The 17,760-nt window shown below is 42.4% G+C and overlaps 1 protein-coding gene and 1 long non-coding RNA gene across 4 annotated transcripts in view; both read right to left on the reverse strand.

Annotated features, from left to right (window-relative positions):
* The window catches only part of LOC311027025, a 53,281-nt gene that overhangs the window by 13,669 nt on the left and 21,852 nt on the right, over positions 1-17,760 (reverse strand). The window contains exons 2-3 of the long non-coding RNA XR_014598554.1: positions 13,642-13,669; positions 13,352-13,458 (exon numbers count right to left, since the gene is read on the reverse strand). This is a non-coding gene — a long non-coding RNA (uncharacterized lncRNA). The remainder of the gene's footprint in view (positions 1-13,351; positions 13,459-13,641; positions 13,670-17,760) is intronic.
* LOC311026599 (uncharacterized protein) lies at positions 1,427-6,574 on the reverse strand. Of its 3 annotated transcripts, XM_084030257.1 has the most exons (14): positions 6,407-6,574; positions 5,916-6,141; positions 5,728-5,803; positions 5,288-5,568; positions 5,156-5,194; positions 4,987-5,060; positions 4,796-4,876; positions 4,288-4,493; positions 4,103-4,202; positions 3,861-4,023; positions 3,653-3,759; positions 3,416-3,560; positions 3,145-3,271; positions 1,427-2,993 (listed from the first exon to the last, which is right to left on the reverse strand). In XM_084030257.1, the coding sequence occupies exons 1-14, from the start codon at positions 6,493-6,495 to the stop codon at positions 2,692-2,694; spliced, it is 2,016 nt and encodes a 671-aa protein (XP_083886383.1). In that variant the 5' UTR covers positions 6,496-6,574; the 3' UTR covers positions 1,427-2,691. The 3 variants fall into 3 exon arrangements, with proteins under 3 accessions (XP_083886383.1, XP_083886382.1, XP_083886381.1); XM_084030256.1 differs by having other exon boundaries at positions 3,416-3,533; positions 5,156-5,568; XM_084030255.1 differs by having other exon boundaries at positions 5,156-5,568.

Raw genomic sequence — 17,760 nt, forward strand, 5'->3', positions numbered from 1 at the left:
TGAGACAGCAGTTGATGGAGAGACTTCTCACCAGACTACAATCTGCCACAAACCAACAACCACTAAATTTAGATTATTTTGAGTTCCTGACTCGCCATAACCTTATTCTGTTTGAGTCATTCTCTGAGCAGATAGGCGGTGTGTCAGAGATCACAGAAGCACTCCAAAACCTTCTTCATGTTGTCCAGTTGGAAATTAATGCCAGCTCCATGCCCATTGTGGAACAGGAAATAGAAGTTGGTCCAGATTGTGGTCACCCCAAAATTGTAATAGAGAGAGAAAAACTGAAGAATTTGCTGGACACACATCTGCCAGTTTCCTGCATCGCAAAATGCCTCAGTGTTTCCAGAAGAACAATTTATAGGAGAATGCAAGAATTTGGCTTGTCTGTAAGAGGATCATACAGCACAGCGACGGACCAAGAGCTTGACGACATCATTTCAGTTATTAAAAGTCAGATGCCAAATGCTGGTTATCGAATGGTTCAAGGCCATTTGGTTTCAATGGGCCTCCGTGTTCAGTGGTGGAGAATGATGGCCTCCATGCATCGTATAGATGCTGCAGGGATCTTCTCACGCATCACAGAACTAGGGTGTGTTGTGCGAAGAAGTTATTCTGTGCGAGGCCCACTCTCCTTGGTCCACATTGACACAAATCACAAACTGATAAGGTAGATAAAGTAGCTTGTTTATTAAATTATCTTCATAGTGAATGAGGCATATCATGCCAACAGTCATACTTATATTTGACACTATTTCTCTCTCTTGGTCAGGTACAATATTGTGATCTTTGGTGGAGTGGATGGCTACTCGAGGAAGGTAATTGAGTTCTTGTTTCATTGTTAATGTTACCAGCTTAATGTAGATTGTTTGGATTTTCAATTTAGAGCTTAAAATGGATATTGTATGAAGATCTCAAAGTCAAAACAGGGGAACAGGAGATCCTAATCAGTTACTTAAGATGTAAAATTCTTTGATCCATGTAGGTTCGATCAAATTGTGTACATTTTGTCTCCAGCTAATGCTGGTTGAGCCCTATCAGCTTAGCTATTAACAGAATAATTGCATTGGCCAGTAGAGGTCAGTATAGAATTCCTGTTAAGATCAAAAAATGAATTACATCTTGCTATACCTTTCAATTACAAAGCATCTTAAGGGAGCATAGTTGTGTATTTCAGATTAAAATTGTGTATAATACAACAGTAAAAGCTCAGAGGCCAGCCATAAGACTAAAATACAACAGATAAAAGCAGAACATTTTCCATATGGTTTTATGGCAGATCTTGTACCTGGATGCTGCAACAAATAACAGAGCATCAACAGCATTCTCATTCTTCTTGAGATCAACCCAGCTTCATGGCTTACCATCAAGGTATATTGTCCTGACAAAAGGAACACATTTTGGGAAAACTGGCAGTTTTTGACCTTTCAGATTTTATTAATTTAATATGATATACTAACAACAAGATCATGTCATCTCCATAAAGTTTAAGTAAAGCTTGTTAAGTGTCATTAAAATGTCTTTTCATCTTAGGGTAAGGGCAGATCAGGGAGTGGAAAATGTGGACATTGCACACTTCATGTTTGCCACAAGGGGAACAGGAAGGGCAAGCTTTATCTCTGGAAAGAGTGTCCACAACCAGAGGTTAGTTGTTTTTTCAGTCTTGACATTTTTGACTGTATAATTATTAGTAGTTCTAGCAGTTCAGTTGTTATATGAAAGCACTAATTGTTGTATAAATCTGTCAACCGATTACATTTTTATTCTAGAATAGAGCGACTTTGGCGTGACGTCTGGGTTGCAGTCACAAGCAAATACCATGATGTTCTTCACTCTCTGGAGGAAGATGGTCTGCTTGACATCTCTAATGTGATTCACCTCTTTGGTGTACACTACATATTTGTCCCTCGACTCCGAGTAGACCTCAACACCTTCACTGGAGGATGGAATAATCATCCTCTGCGGACAGAGGGAGGTCTCACTCCTGAACAGCTGTGGTGTATGGGACACATACAAGACCTAGACGAAGGGGAGAGACTTGAGGTACACCAATATAAAATGTTCACACAGTTCACATAAAATATATTTATAAAAAACAAAACCGTTGAGTTGCAAAGGTTTGGCTGGCAGATATGTCTTGTTATGAAATGATAGACATAAATGGCAATTGTACTGTGGAGCACACAGGCCAAACATATTTTTGAAATATGTATTTACTCATGACATGGTTATGAGGTCTGAATCAATGTGAGTGATGAGACATAACTGACAGATGTATGAAATACTTGGCAACAGTTCTCTGTTCAATAACTAGTAGTGTGAACTTCTTTATTAATAAAAAAAATAGAGCAAACAAATACACATTTTTGTAACATTTGTGTTAGAACAAAGCCCTGAGTCTGGACTTGTATCAATGTTTTTTTTTTTGGATCTGTAGGAACTTCAAGACCCAGGCATCGACTGGGAGAGTGCCATACTGCAAGAAGACGCTAACAGTGCAGTTGTTGTTCCTGAAATTGTGTGCCCATTGGATGACGAAGCCCTGGAAGAACTTCAGAGAACTGTTGATCCTCTCGAACATTCTCAGTCACATGGTCGTGACTTGTACACACGATTCTTGCACAGGATGTCAGTAACATTCGAACATTAACTTATAAATTGGCACATCAGCTGTACAGTACAGTACAGTAGTTAAACTCTGTGGAATCCACCACCATATCTAACTGCTTCACTCATGAGTCTTTTAAACTCAGTGTAAGTGCTCAGATGCTGTACTGGAAAAGTCACAGCCCGAGTGCATGCACTCACTATTGGGTAACAAACTGAGTGATCTCCTAGCCGCTCCCTGCATTCGTGGTCAAAGTTGCATATTATTTGGAAATGTCTCTTTTCATCAGGGAGGATGGGGATGTGGGATTGCCCTGTTATCCACTGGAGCACATGCTGCACTGCAAGAGGCTCTGTGTCACCATCTGCAGATCCTGTGTCCCCATCTGTGATCGATATATTTCACATAACATGAATTAAGAAAAGCAATTCAAAATTGTCTTTAAAAAAGTCAAGAACATTTATATATGCTCTACATTAAAATCATTAAAACATCCAAATGTTTTTCTTGTATGCATACTATATAGTATCTCTTACCTGACATTTCAACTTCCTGCAAGAAATCTTGCAGGAAGTTGATGATCTTCCTCTCAGTTCTCTCCTTAGATGTCCCCTTTCCACTGAAGTTTGGCTTGCAGTTCATCATCATGAAATCAGCATCAGGCTTAAGAAAAAGTGAATGCAGATTGGGTTAAATATCTTTAAAGTGTTCAAACTAAGAATATTAAGGAACTACAAAAACAAAAGATACAATCAGAACCAGGAGAATGTCTGTATGAACAGAATAAACGGCAGTTAAAATTCATACTTTGATGATCTTTCCAGGAACAAAAAGGGGGTGGCAAGCTTCAGGGTTTGAAGCCATCTGGTCCACTAGGCCATACAGTTCCATGCCCTTTCTAAGCTGCTGCAGCATTGGGATCAGTCTTGTTGTGGAATGTAAGACAATTGCGCTTTAAAGAAAGGCACACAAACATTGAACAGTTGTTTGAAAAGTAAACTTCTTTATTTAAAATGTTGATAGATGTAAAAATAACTCTTTTACCGAATGATGCTTTCCTTGCTGTCCAGTTTGATCTGGCGTGTGTATCCACAGCTTACAATTTCATCAGCACACAGCATCAGAGACTGAGCATCTGCAGAACCTTCAATCTGAAAATGTGCAGTGTTGAAATAAAGCAAAGAATACAATAGGTGTTAAAACATTATCAAATAACTTATTCATATTCTACAGTTGTAAACTAAGTGCTCACCCTGCTGATGAGTAGACACGATTCTAGATCTGCCACATCCTCCTTCGACAGATAATGAAGGTCCAACTGTCCTGTGCAGAGGAAGTTATAGCACCACTCTCTAAAAAAAGCAGGTGGTGGGCCACCTTGTGCAAGGCTTACTGCCATTATTTCACCAATAGTTCTGTGTGGAAGGAAGAAAAATCAGTAAAAAAAAGTCCTTACATATATGATGGTGATGTGTAAAACAATGTGTTACCAACCTGAAGTTCTCATTATCAAGGTCTGTCAAAGAGTACTTGGGATTTTTACCCTGGTTCCCAGCTCCTTCAAAGAATCTGTTTTCAATACCTGAAACCATATCTTCGACAAAAAAGCAATATCCAATTTAAGGTGATCTATTGATGTTGTTTCATATTGGAACAAAACAGCTAAATGGCTATCTTACCAGTCAAAAACTCTTTCCGAAGTGCTCCTGTATCAATGCCTGCCTCTCCTATAAAGACCACCTTAAGAACACTGGCAGGAGATGCAGATTTTTTCCTATTCCACTGGAGAATGCCCCTGTCTGGAAGGTCTTCTCTGTCCACACACAGTTTAAACTCTGTTGTGGTGTCAACCTGGTGTTCCAGGAAGTGCAATACATCTTCCATACTTAAGGGAGAGGACAGAGAATATAAAAGATGTCCCAAATTCCAAAACACAATTTGTATACATTATTGCCATTAAACAGTCCCATCAGTATGTTGAACAGTGTTTGGGAAAGAAAGGGCTATCAAATGACATGTGATTTGAAATGACTGCACCATGTGCTGGGTTTTTAATAGTCAAAATGACAAAATGTAATGACTAGCTGTTGTGGAAGACATGGAAGCACATGGATTGTGTAAATGGTGGTGCAGATAATTCTGTATTTGTTATGTAGTCATGCAAATCTCATTTTAATAAAAAAATACCTTTTTGGTTTGCATACTGGAGTTTGAGCAGCCGTACTGGGACTATTGTCATTTGCTGCAGAAGTCACTGCACATTCAAAGCTGTACATGAAACAATTAACAGTTTCAAACACCTAACAATGCATATGTATACATGGGCATTAATCTATGAAAAAAATCTTTATTATACAGAGCGGAACAAAACAGATTACCTCTCTCCACATAGGCTAGCATGGACTGTGATCTCATCGTCTGGGAATTCTTTGGTACAAATTGGACAGACCACCTGAAATTTACATACATGTTACATACAGCCGAAATAAAAGATGATTTATGGTGCAAAGGGAACTAAAGTGGATTTTAGTTATATGCTAGATTTACCTTGCACTTGTTCTCCACAAAACATAAATCATCAGAGGACTGCAGATGTACAAAACATAATTTTAATAAACAATTTACATTTTTTGTGTCATTATCTAAAAGTAACAAAAAACAAAAACAATTTGCTCTCACCTCATCACCAGTCTCATCAGAGGGCAGTTTCCCCTTGCATGTCTTAATGTGTACTGCAAGCATCTGCAAAGGCATCACTTCATTACACTGGTAACATGTCTTCTTTGGCATTTTTGAAAAGTGATGTGAGTCAGGAGGCAGAGGAGATGTGTCTAATGTCTCCTGAAGTGGTACTATGTAAAAAGTGGCTTTGCCGCCTGCTGACACAGCTCGCAGTGCTTTGACAGAATACCCCTCTGCTTCTGGTGGAATGACAGTAAGCTTTCGTCGACCACTGCCACCTTCATTGAGAGAAAGAGATCTTAAAAAATGTTTTAAATGAATCTGTTTTGTAGAAAAACAGTATCTCTAATGCTTACAACATGTGATGAATGTATCATAAGGGTTTATGTACACAAAAAATAAATGGGAGTCAACAAAACAATCTTAATCTTACAAACCTGTTGCCTTATGCAAGAGCCACCCTCCATGAAGATCCTCCATTTTTGGATATGTGTCAGCCAGGAGCTTTGAAATCTTGGTTAAGTAAAAAGAGAGAGAGAGAAGCATTGACAGTTACACATAACCTAGGCTTAAGTAAAATAACTATCTTTAATTATAAGTCAAATAACTGGACTGACAACTGTACCTCCATGTGGTCAACATCTTCAGGAAAAGACACGGTTTGTCTTCCCAAGCCCGCTTGGAGGAGTTCAAGCTCCTCAGTTGGCAATGGTGTGTGGCATGTATTTTTTGGCAGCAGATTAAAATTGAGAGCAGTTGTTTTACTGTTTATGTTAACAACATGCTTCGTGGCAGTCAAACACCTCTTTTTACCACGATTAAAATTGGATTTGAAATATCCTGGAAAAGATCTGTGGATTAAACGTACGTTTATATGAGTTTAATGACATTCAAGTGTTGCACTAAAATTCGAAATAGCATGTATATACTTTTTTCCAACGTGATTACAATCAAAAGTCTTGTCTGAAGGTGGCTGAAAATGCATATTTGAACTTTAACATCTTAGCAGTTAAACAGACAGGACATACCACACTGCATTTACGATGTGGACTGAATACATTTCATCATGGTTTTTAAAAAAAAATGAAAATGATTATACGTGACTGAATTACTAACCTTGCCATCTCTTGCTGCACAGTGACATTTCTAGGGGCAGAGTTTTCTGTCTCTGTCGGCCTTGTTGAGCTTGTTGAGTTTGTGGCCATAGTGTTCAGCAGCAAAGACACCAGGTTTCTGGCTGCTGACTCAACTGTTCCGTGGCCCTAAATCAATTCAAGATGTAACATTAACAAGTTTTAAGTGGATGAAACTGGCCTTATAATTAGGTTACAGTTTGTAAAGTAGAGAACCAGCCATACTTGCTTCAATGACGTTAGCCGTAAGGTTAGCTTAAGTTAGCCAAAAGCTAAGTCTCCAGCTACCAAAATTCATTTGATTTCAAACGGTCAGATAATAGCAGGTTTCGTCAAAGACATTGCAAACAATAACGCAATATCACAAAACTAGAAATTCATAACTCACCTGACGTTGTGGCGTATTATTTTCACGATGTGATTCTGCCATTCTGCCGGCTGGGAATCTAAAATCCCACTCGTTCGTTTGTTATGGAAGCGTTGTGATTGGATACGTAACAGCCAATCAGAATTGAGCTTCTCCAAGTCTCTGATTGGTTGCTAGGTGGCACATTTGTAACGCTGTGCCAGGTTGAGCGAGCGTAAAGACAAAGTTGAGCGCGCACAGAGGGGACAGATTGAGAGCGCGCGTGCAGCGGTCTGCAGCGCAGCGAGCAAGAGTTTGAGAGAGGGCATTAGTAAAACTGAGTGAGAGTAATATATTTTTGCCTGCTCAAATGACATTATGTTTTGCTCGCCTATCATTTCTCTTCAAAATATCATTTCTGTGCTCGCAAAATATATTTTTCTGCGCTCAAAATCTCACATTGCTCCTTCATGAATGTGGCACAAATATAACGCCATACAGGCCCGGACTGGCCATCGGGAGAACCGGGAGGTTTCCCGAAGCGCCGGCCTATGATTGGCCTGCTGGCCTGCGTCGCGCTCTCTCTTTTTTTTTTTTTTTTTTTAAGTCTGCCGGTCAGCTGGCGCCGCGGCTATCTGACTTTTTTTTCTAAGTCAGAGATGCAGGCCTGGCCAATCAGAGGCCACTCAGGCCAGTAGCATGTGAGGAGGACAAGGCGATTGGTTTGTTTTGATTAACACCCGCCCCAACAGTCCATATCAACCACACAGACAGCGTGCGGAGGAAGGGGTGTGTGTGACACTGATGCTGCAGTCGCGGTGTGTGTGTAGCGAGCGCCGAGCAGAGAGGGAGAGTCGAGGCTTCGACTAGTACTGTAAACCATGGACCCCAACTCCCCGGGTAAAAAAAAAAGAAGAGGCGGTGCCGAGAGGGAGAGAGAGAAAAAAAGAAAGGCGCTGGAGGAGGATGCGGCCAAATGCCGTAAACTGACAAATTTATTCAGGTTTATAAAACCAACATGTGGAGAAGTGGACGATGCGCTTTTTGTAGTCCATTATTGTAGTTTCTCCAGCGCAGACGCACGTCAATCGCCGGTGCCGATCATCAGCTGTCAATCATCAGCAGCCGCGTTTTGATGACGTAGTTTAGTGAAAGTCCGGTCGGATTCTCTGAGCCCCGCGGTCGACTATTCCTTTTTTGTGATCAACTTTTTTTTTTATTGAAGATGCACAATATATATATGTTTACATAGTATACATGTTTACATAGTATACATACATCCCCCCCCCACACATATATTCAGGGCAGTAATAATGTTGAAAATTGTGTACATTTATACAACATTTAACCCCCCCTCCCCCCCATACACACACAACCCTCCCTCCCCCAGGCGACTCCGTGTGAACCTCCCACCCAGGATCTTTCCCGAAATGAATAAATAAATGAAATAAAATAAAATATACAAAATAAATTATGGATTCAAAATAAAATTCAAGATCGGCCGTGCTGCACCCTTTCTTTAACTAACTTGTGTGCTGCCTCCCAGCCCTGCAAAGTCTTATGGCTGGCACCGTGCATACGGGCAACAGACCATTCCATCAGGACAATTTCGAGAAATGAGTTGGCCCATTGCTGCCAGGCCAAGGAATGTGGCGGTTGCCACCTAAGGGCCAGCATTTTCTTGGCAGCTGTGAGACCGGCCCATAGCATGCGTCTATGTTGCAGGGACAAATTTAAAGAAGAGTCATCATTAAGTAAAAGTAAGGCTGGGGAGACTGGGATCTTAATCTTGATAATATCACTTAAAGTGAGAGATATTTCTTTCCAGAATCCAACCACACCGGGGCACTCCCAATAAACATGCAAAAACGACCCCTGGACATTAAGTGAACACAGATCACAATTCGGGGATGTGGCAATCTTCATAGCATAACGTCTTCTGGGGGTGAGATACATCCTGTGAACATATTTATAATGTATTAACTGGTGGTTGGGGTTTTTAGAAGTGCCACTAAGGTTTTTCCACACTGTATCCCAGCAAATCTCTCTGTCATTAACTTCATTTAAATCTCTATTCCAAATACCCTCTACTGGTAAGGATTTATAGGGTCCAGAGAGGAATTTGTAAAGTTTAGAAACCATTCCCCGTGTAGGTCCTACAGAGGCAAGCAACTTACGTAGAGGGTGTGTGGGGAGAGCTACTCCCCACGGGACACCATATGCCCGCATAGCTGATCTTAATTGCATATAGAAGAAAAAGGATGAACCTGGAAGATTAAATTCTGCTTGCAGATCGTTAAAAGCTCGTAAACCATGGGCGTTATATAGATCCTTTAGTATGTTCACTCCTCTATTCTTCCAATGCGGAAATGAAAAGGGCATATTACCAGTAAGAAGTGAGAAATTATTGAAAATCGGTGTGTGACTATGCCATTTATGATCAGCACCAACATGCCTCATTGCATACGGTAAGATGCAAGTAAAAATGAAATAACAGGGCCTAAACGTAATTTGGCTTTTTTCAATGGTATGTTAGCATACACCAAGTCTTGCAACCTGTGGGGTCGAGCAATATTCTCCTCAATTGGTCTCCAAGAAACAGCGGAACTCGGGTTAAACCATGTAGATAGAGGGCGTAGCACATAGGACCAGAAATAGATTTTAAAATCTGGCAGAGCTAGCCCCCCTTGATTCTTGTCTCGCTGAAGAGTCGTGAGTTTTATGCGAGGCCTTTTCCCTTTCCATATAAACTTAGAGACTAATGACTGGAGTTTATCCCAGTAACCCAAAGGGGGAGCCAGAGGGATCATGGAGGAGTAAAAATTAACACGAGGAAGTATGTCCATTTTAACTATTGCTATTCGGGCTTGAAGAGAATTTGGAAGATTCGACCAGCGCTCAAAGTCCCTCTCGATCTGGCTATATATACCTTGAAAATTTTTTATTGCTATGGACGATGTGGAGGGAAAAATTTGAATTCCAAGATATTTAAAGCTTTTGACTACTGGTATATGGGAGGGAAGGGGAACCTGATGTGCAGCTGAATTTAAATGCATCAGAGCTGACTTATTCCAGTTAATTTTGTATCCAGAGAGTGAGCTGAACATATCAAAGGAGGAAAGCAAATGAGGAATTGAGGAACCTGCACTGCCAACATAAAGAAGAATGTCATCAGCGTATAAGGAAATACGATGCTCTGTGTTACAGAAAGTGATGGAATGTACTGATGGATGCTGTCTTATTTTCTGAGCCAACGGCTCGAGGGAAAGAGCGAAAAGTAGGGGTGAAAGGGGGCAGCCCTGGCGAGTGCCCCTCAATATTGGGAACTGGGCAGAGCAGACATGACCTGTGCAGACCATTGCTGAGGGGTTTGCGTATAAAACCTTAACCATATTGATGAAATGCAAACCTAACCCAAATCTGTCCAACGTTGTCCAAAGATATTCCCATTCTAACCGGTCAAACGCTTTTTCAGCGTCCAACGATAGGACCGAGCAAGAAGAATCGATACTACTAGATGCATGAATGATGTGTAACAAGCGACGGACATTATCAGATGCTAGACGAGTTCTAATAAAACCAGTTTGGTCATTGTGTATGAGCTTTGTAAGATGTGTTTCTAACCGGGTTGCAAGTACTTTAGCATATAGTTTAACATCCCCATTCAGGAGGGAAAGAGGTCTGTAATTACCACATTTAGTTAAATCCTTGTTCGGTTTGGGCAGGACTGTAATTATAGCAGTATTAGTGCTAGAATTAAACGCACCCTTATCAATGGCCATATTAATCATATCCAATAGTGGTTTGCCCAAGATGTCCCAGAAAGTAAGGTACAGCTCCGGTGGAATTCCATCCCACCCTGGGGATTTGCCCTTTTTCATATTAACGAGAGCCTTCCTCAACTCTTCTAGCGAAATGGGGGTATTGAGTGATTCTGATTCGTTATCGGACAGGGAAGGTAGATTGAGATCCTGAAAAAAGTCTGCACACGCCTGCATATCAAGGGAAATTTCGGATTTATAAAGAGATGAGTAGAAAGATTTAAACTCAGAATTGATGTCAAGTGGATTGCTCAGGGTGCGACTAGGTGTTTCAATGGCTGTAATATTTGAATATTTTTCGTGGGTTTTCAGTCTTAAAGCTAAAAGGTGGCTTGGTCTGGCATCATTGAAATAATATGTTCTTCTGGTTCTGTGCATCAAGAACTCTGCCCTACGTCTTAACAAAGAATTCAATTCAGTTCTTGTCACAGCTATTCTGCCTTGTACTGCATCAGAATATGTGGCTTGTTGTTGCACCTCTAGCTCAGCGAGCGCATTCTCCAGTTCAGTTATCTTGTTCAGTCTGCTCTTATTAAGGTGGGATGAAAATGAGATTGAGGAGTCCCTAATACAGCCCTTTATAGCATCCCATAAAAATCTAGGATCATCTACTGAGCCTGCATTAACATCTATAAAAATGTTTAGCTTCTCCTTCAGAAAAGTGCAAAAATCATCATTTTGGAGAAGTGAGATGTTGAACCGCCAACGTGGAGCTCTAGGTGGTGTACCTAGGAGTGTGAAGCGCGCTGCAACAATGCTATGATCTGATAAAGAACAAGGCTTAATAACAACATCATGTATTTCAGAAAGGGAAGTAGCTGAAGTTAATATATAATCTATTCTGGAGAAGCTCTGATGTCTAGCTGAATAAAAAGTGTACTGTTTGGATGTGGGGTTGATAGAGCGGTACAAGTCTGTTAGGCTAAGTGCTGACAGAAAGTTCTGAAAGTCTTTCGATGCTTGCAACTGAGTGGCTGTGGAGCGCTGAGTAGATTTGTCCAATATCACATTTGCATAGCAGTTCATGTCAGCACCGAGAATAAGCGAGAAGTCTTGTAGTTGCACTAAGACTTCTGTTAACCTGGGAAAGAAATCTGGTTCATATTGGGATGGAGCATAAACTGATATAAAAGCAAATTTGCGTCCAGATATAATAGACTTAATGTAAGAGATCCTACCATCCTCACTACCAAATTGTCCAAGTACAGTTATTGAGAGGTTACGTCTCAGTACCACCAGAGACCCCCTAGTTTTGGTGTCTAGTGATGCAGAGGCGGCTACATGATAGTGTTTATTTGAAAATCTGCGGACATCTATAGTTCTTAAGTGGGACTCCTGTATAAAGGCAACGTCCACATGCTGTGCGCTTAATTTGACCATTCAGGCCATTTACATTCCAGCTGATTACATGCATACTACTCATAGTAACCAATGGAGGCTAATACCGTGATACAAGATGCAGAGTAGAAACAACCTATGTTGCAGTTGACCGACCAAAATGTAAAATTAAAGTGTTGAGAGAGATCCATCCCACCCCAAAATCCCTGTCGCCATGAACCCGCCACCCTCAAAAGAACAAGAGAGGGCAAAAACACAAACGCCCACAAAAATGTAAAAATATAAAAAAAACAAAAGCAAAATTTGACTCCTCCTGGGGAGCCTGACTTCCCCTCAATGTTGGACCTGTGATCCTCGAGAGGCATGTTTCTTCCCAGCTCGCGCACAGGTCCCCCCCGCCCGATAACAATTACAGTTATATCATATCATATCACAGTAGTGATCATAACGATTGTAACTGAGCTACCCAGAATGTACAACCATGTGGTAGCCTGAGTTATCAGTACATATTAGTACTGGATACAAAAAGAACATGTCATGGCTGGTAAAATTATAACAGTAGAGTTGGCAGCATGCCAAGACTATATCAACAGCCTTCCTTTTAGAAAACAGAGCTTGGTCTTAAACAAAAATCAAAATGAGATCTAGTAACAACAATAACATATCTCTGTCATTATGCAGATTTGTGGAGTCAGTATTTCTTACTACTGGCTGAGCAAATGAACAGGAACAGAGTAAGCCAGCTGGACTCATTCATAATATGAAGTGTTTAAGTCCAATGAATCAGAGTATGTTTACAAAGCTTTTAGTTAAAGTAACCAGCTAGTTGGATTACCTGTTTAGTGAGACGATTCACCGAGGGAGTTGATGAAACTTTTTACCTCCCTTGGGGTGTTGAAAAAGTGGCTCACTCCTCCTCGCATCGCCTTGAGTTTTGCAGGATAGAGGAGAAAAGTGCGAAAGTTCAGTTTCTGCAGAGCGTCCATTGCCTCGGAGAAGGCCAGCCTGCGTCTGAACGTGTGCGGGCTGTAGTCCGGGGTGAAGCGGATGGTTCTTCCCTCCAACTCCACGGCCGCACCGCGCGCCGCTTTCAGGATCTCATCTCTGTCAGTGAAGCGCAGTAGCTTGAAGATGATGGTGCGAGGCACAGGTCTGCCATTTGCGTCTTCCTTCGGAGCACCTATACGGTGCGCGCGCATAATTTCAACAGATCCCAGGTTAGGAAACCACCGTGGTATGGTATCCGACAGGAAAGCAAGAACATTCAGTGTCTCTGCGTTTTCAGGAACTCCGTGCAGGAACTCCGTGCAGGCGTACGTTGTGGTTTTCTCTGTTGATACTTTGTTCTGGTCTTAGTTCTTGTTTTGTTTTTAGTTTATTATTTAAATAAATCCTTTCTTTTTAACTGCATTTGGGTCCTCACCTCCTTTTTCGAGTCCACTTCTTGCCCCCAACCTGAGAAAACCCCCTTCAACTTCAGTCATGAGGACGACCATGGACAACACAAGAAAGAGCGCGATGCACTTCATCCTGAAAAACAAGAAGCAAATATACGACAGGGGCCACAGTTAGTGACTTTTAAGAAGAAAGTTGTTAATTTTTACTCCTTTTATCATGCAGGTTTTAAGCCAGAATACATATCAACTGAACAGATGTCTAACAACTGTCCTGGTCCTACTGTCAGTAAATGAGGAATACATATTTAGTCCTTACCTTTCTTTGAGTCAAAGTATGCAGGAGGCTGTCAAAGAGAACTTGAGTGAGCAATGTGATGTAAATCTCTGTGATGGTCCAGTACATCCATGTCTCTTTTTATAGCAATGGATGAACTCCTTTAGTCATTGTTTACCCAGAATTTGGCAATCCAGGAAGGTAAACCAAACGCAGTCTCATTGCATGTTGCAATGTGGTGGTAAATGTCTGATCTGTTCTCTTTCCAAAGAAACTGAAAAACTGCCGTCTAACTTTTTTAATATGTTCTTAACATTTTTCCATAATCAATGTTTTTTCTTCTTCTCAGTGCATTGCAGTGTCCACAATGAGAAATAAAATAAATGGAAAAACTGGCAAAACATTCACACATAAAAATAAAAAAATTAAATTAAAACCTGACAGCAGAAAGCGATTGCACCATCCACCAAAAAAAAAAAAAATTGGTTCTGAGGAGGTCTAGACTATCGAAGAAAGACAAGGGAGTCTAACTGTGGGAGACTAGACTGTTGAACAAAGACAAGGGAGTCTATCTGTGGGAGTCTAGACTATCGAACAAAGACAAGGGAGTCGATCTGTGGGAGTCTAGACTGTTGAACAAAGACAAGGGAGTCTATCTGTGGGAGTCTAGACTGTTGAACAAAGACAAGGGAATCTATCTGTGGGAGTCTAGACTGTCAAACAAAGACAAGGGAGTCCATCGAGGAAGTCCATGGAGGTAGTCATAACAACTCCACCACCCATCGCAGTCATGTGTGCTATCCCAGTCAGGACTCCGGAGAAGATTTCGCCCATCGGTCGAGGCTGTAACCCATCCAATCTGGTCTCGTTCAATCTCGTCTAACCATTCTACCACCTGCTCCCTTGACCCGATTCCCTCCTCTCTTCTCCAAGACATCTCACACGACATCTTGCCATTCCTCACCACCCTGATCAACTCTTCCCTCACCTCAGGTGTCATTCCAGCGGCTTTTAAGACAGCTACAGTGAAGCCCCTCCTAAAAAAACCCACCCTAGACGCTGCTGACATCCAAAGCTACAGACCTGTATCTCTTCTTTCATTTCTCTCTAAAACCTTGGAACGTGCCGCCTACATCCAACTGGCATCCTATCTCTCGCAGAACAACCTCCTAGACCCTAATCAATCAGGATTCAGGACTGCTCACTGCACTGAGACGGCCCTCCTCACAGTGACCGAGTCCCTGCGAGACGCCAGAGTCTCATCCCACTCCTCATCCACCACCAAATCCTCCTCTCCACCCTGGCTGAACTTGGCATAACTGACTCTGCTCTCACCTGGTTTACATCATACCTGACAAATCGCACCTTTCAGGTCACATGGAATGGCTCTATGTCCAAACCCTGTTCTCTGGACACGGGTGTCCCTCAAGGCTCAGTATTAGGACCGCTTCTGTTCTCACTATACACAAAATCACTAGGTTCTGTAATCAAATCACATGGATTCTTCTACCATTGTTACGCAGATGACACCCAGCTGTTCCTCTCTTTTCCCCCGTCCTCTGACACTCACATTGCAACTCGCATCTCGGACTGTCTGGCTGACATCTCTGTCTGGACAACTGCACATCACCTCAAGCTTAACCTGAATAAAACCGAACTCCTCTTCATCCCAGGGAAAGACTGCCCTCGCATGGACCTGTCGGTCACTGTTGAGGGCATCACAGTATTTCCTTCCTCAACTGCGAGGAACCTGGGTGTAATCCTCGATGACCAACTATCCTGCACCCCCAACATCACTGCTGTGGCCCGATCCTGCAGATTTGCCCCCTACAATATCCGAAGGATTCGGACCTTCCTAACAAAGGATGCAACACAACTCCTGGTCCAAGCACTGGTCATCTCCCGCCTTGACTACTGCAACTCTCTCCTGGCAGGACTCCCAGCCTCAGTGACTAAACTATTGCAGCGTATCCAGAACACTGCAGCACGCCTTATCTTCAATCTACCCAAATTCTCCCATGTGACCCCCCTCCTCCGTGACCTCCACTGGCTCCCTGTTGCAGTGGCCTTCAAGGCCATCAATCGAACGGTACCCATCTACCTTCAAACACTGGTCAAACCTCATGCCCCGAAGCGAGCACTCCGCTCCTCTACTTCAGCTGGCCGGCTGGTATCACCATCGCTGAAATCAAACAAATGTCACTCAGCAAAGTCCAGACTCTTCTCTGTTCTGGTCCTCAGTGGTGGAACGAACTCCCGACCAATGTCAGGACAGCAGAGTCATTTGCCATCTTCCAAAAAAGACTCACCTGTTCAGACTTCACCTCGACTCTACATAGCATGACCCACTAACACCCCCCCTCCAAAAAAAACAACAAAAAAACAAAAAAGCATGTTCTTACCTATAGCACTTTGATCATAGCACTGTTGAACTTAAGGTATGTTTTGCTGAAGAGTTACTATTTTACTCAGGCGAGGATCTAACACTTGTTTCTATGTTTTCACTCTTACTTTATCTGCAATGATATGTTGTGGTTTCTTTCTTTTGACAAAAAGAAAACTTGTAAGTAGCTTTGGACAAAAGCATCTGCTAAATGTCCATCCATCCATCCATCCATCCATCCATCCATCCATCCATCCATCATCTACCGCTTATCGTGTATTTAGGGTCGCGGGGGGGCTGGAGCCGATCCCAGCTGTCATTGGGCAAGGGCAGGGTACACCCTGGACAGGTAACCAGTCTATCACAGGGAGACATGTAGAGACAGACAACCATTCACACCTACGGGACATTTAGAGTCACCAATTAACCTATCCCCATCCTGCATGTCTCTGGACTGTGGGAGGAAGCCGGAGAACCCGGAGAGAACCCACGCTTACACAGGGAGAACATGGAAACTCCACACAGAAGGAACCCGGGCCGACCCGGGAATCGAACCCGGGATCCTTTCGCTGTGATGCGAGAGTGCTACCCACTAAATGCCCTGCTAAATGTCCTTGAATGTAAATGTTTATGCATGTCAAGGAAAACACACAATTCTCTGACACAAGTTCATGTGCATATACTTCTGTGAATGAAACCCCTTCATGTTATTCCTGCAGTTTGCAGCAAAGTAAACACCATGTAGAGATGAAAAGTAGTACACCTTATCATGATGATTGATACCTCTAATGCAGAACTTAACTCAGATCTTCTACTTTCTTCCTCTTTCTCGGTTATGAAATTCAGTGGGTTTGAAGAAGAAGATGACTCACTGACTTCTCTGTAGAGTGAATCAGGATCAAGACCAGGGCCCTCATTTATAAAACTGTGCGTAGGATCCTTACTAAAAGTGTACGTACGGCAAAAAGCCAAAGTTTGCGTGCGCCAAAAAAAAATCTGATTTATAAAACTGTGCGCACGCAAGCTGTACGCAATGTTCCCTTTATAAATCACAGGATCACCTACAAGTGTGCGTACCTGAGTCCCGCCCTGTACACGCCCACATTTTACTATGTTAATGAGCCGGCATGCATCGGTTCCGTGTGGTGAATCACGGCGACAGGTCAGAAAAAAGCAAAGAAACGTAACTTTTCAGAAACGGAGAAAGAGACACTTGTTGGGGAGGTGGAGGCCCGGACAATAATTTAATTTAGTGGTCACAGCAGCGGGATCACGAAGAAAAAGACGCAGTGCGAAGGCAACACATTGCTGCTGCAGTCAACGGCGTCAGCTGGACGGAGCGGACGGTGATCTGAAGGTAAATGACATCTTTCCGCTCCTAACATGGATTTAATGTATTGCTAGAGTTTTTGAGGAAGTTTGATTTTGATGTGACTTTGACGGGGATTGTGTCCGAAAAGGAGGGAGAAACAGACGCGACTGAGACCAGAGGTATAAGGGTGAATAGATTTTAAACTTTTATTGTATATAAAACAAAACGTTAAATCGTTTCTGTCCTTCCAGAGTCTGCAGCGTGTGGCGTAGAGGAGGGTGACGGTGAGGAGGGTGATGTGAGGAGGGTGACGGGCCCTCGGCATAGCGCCCGGGTCCGGTGTTGTGCCAGTGTAGGTATCCCCGACAGAAATTGTTTCCCCTGGCTGCGGTAGCGCGCATTCATTCAGGCGGAAGCCTGAAGGCGGAGCAACAGCGTTATGATTTTATTCTTTTGTATGTCGTAA

This window comes from Eutrigla gurnardus (assembly GCF_963514095.1).
Source record: "Eutrigla gurnardus genome assembly, chromosome: 16".
Lineage (NCBI taxonomy): Eukaryota > Metazoa > Chordata > Actinopteri > Perciformes > Triglidae > Eutrigla > Eutrigla gurnardus.

What these genes read in the sequence shown, in the direction of transcription:
- LOC311026599 (XM_084030255.1), bottom strand. Translation starts at nt 6,495, where the DNA reads ATGGCCACAAACTCAACAAGCTCAACAAGGCCGACAGAGACAGAAAAC. An exon ending in AAGATGTTGACCACATGGAG is followed by an intron (nt 5,804 to 5,915) that starts GTACAGTTGTCA and finishes TACTTAACCAAG; the next exon opens with ATTTCAAAGCTCCTGGCTGA. An exon ending in TTCCTGGAAAGATCATCAAA is followed by an intron (nt 3,272 to 3,415) that starts GTATGAATTTTA and finishes CTTTTTCTTAAG; the next exon opens with CCTGATGCTGATTTCATGAT.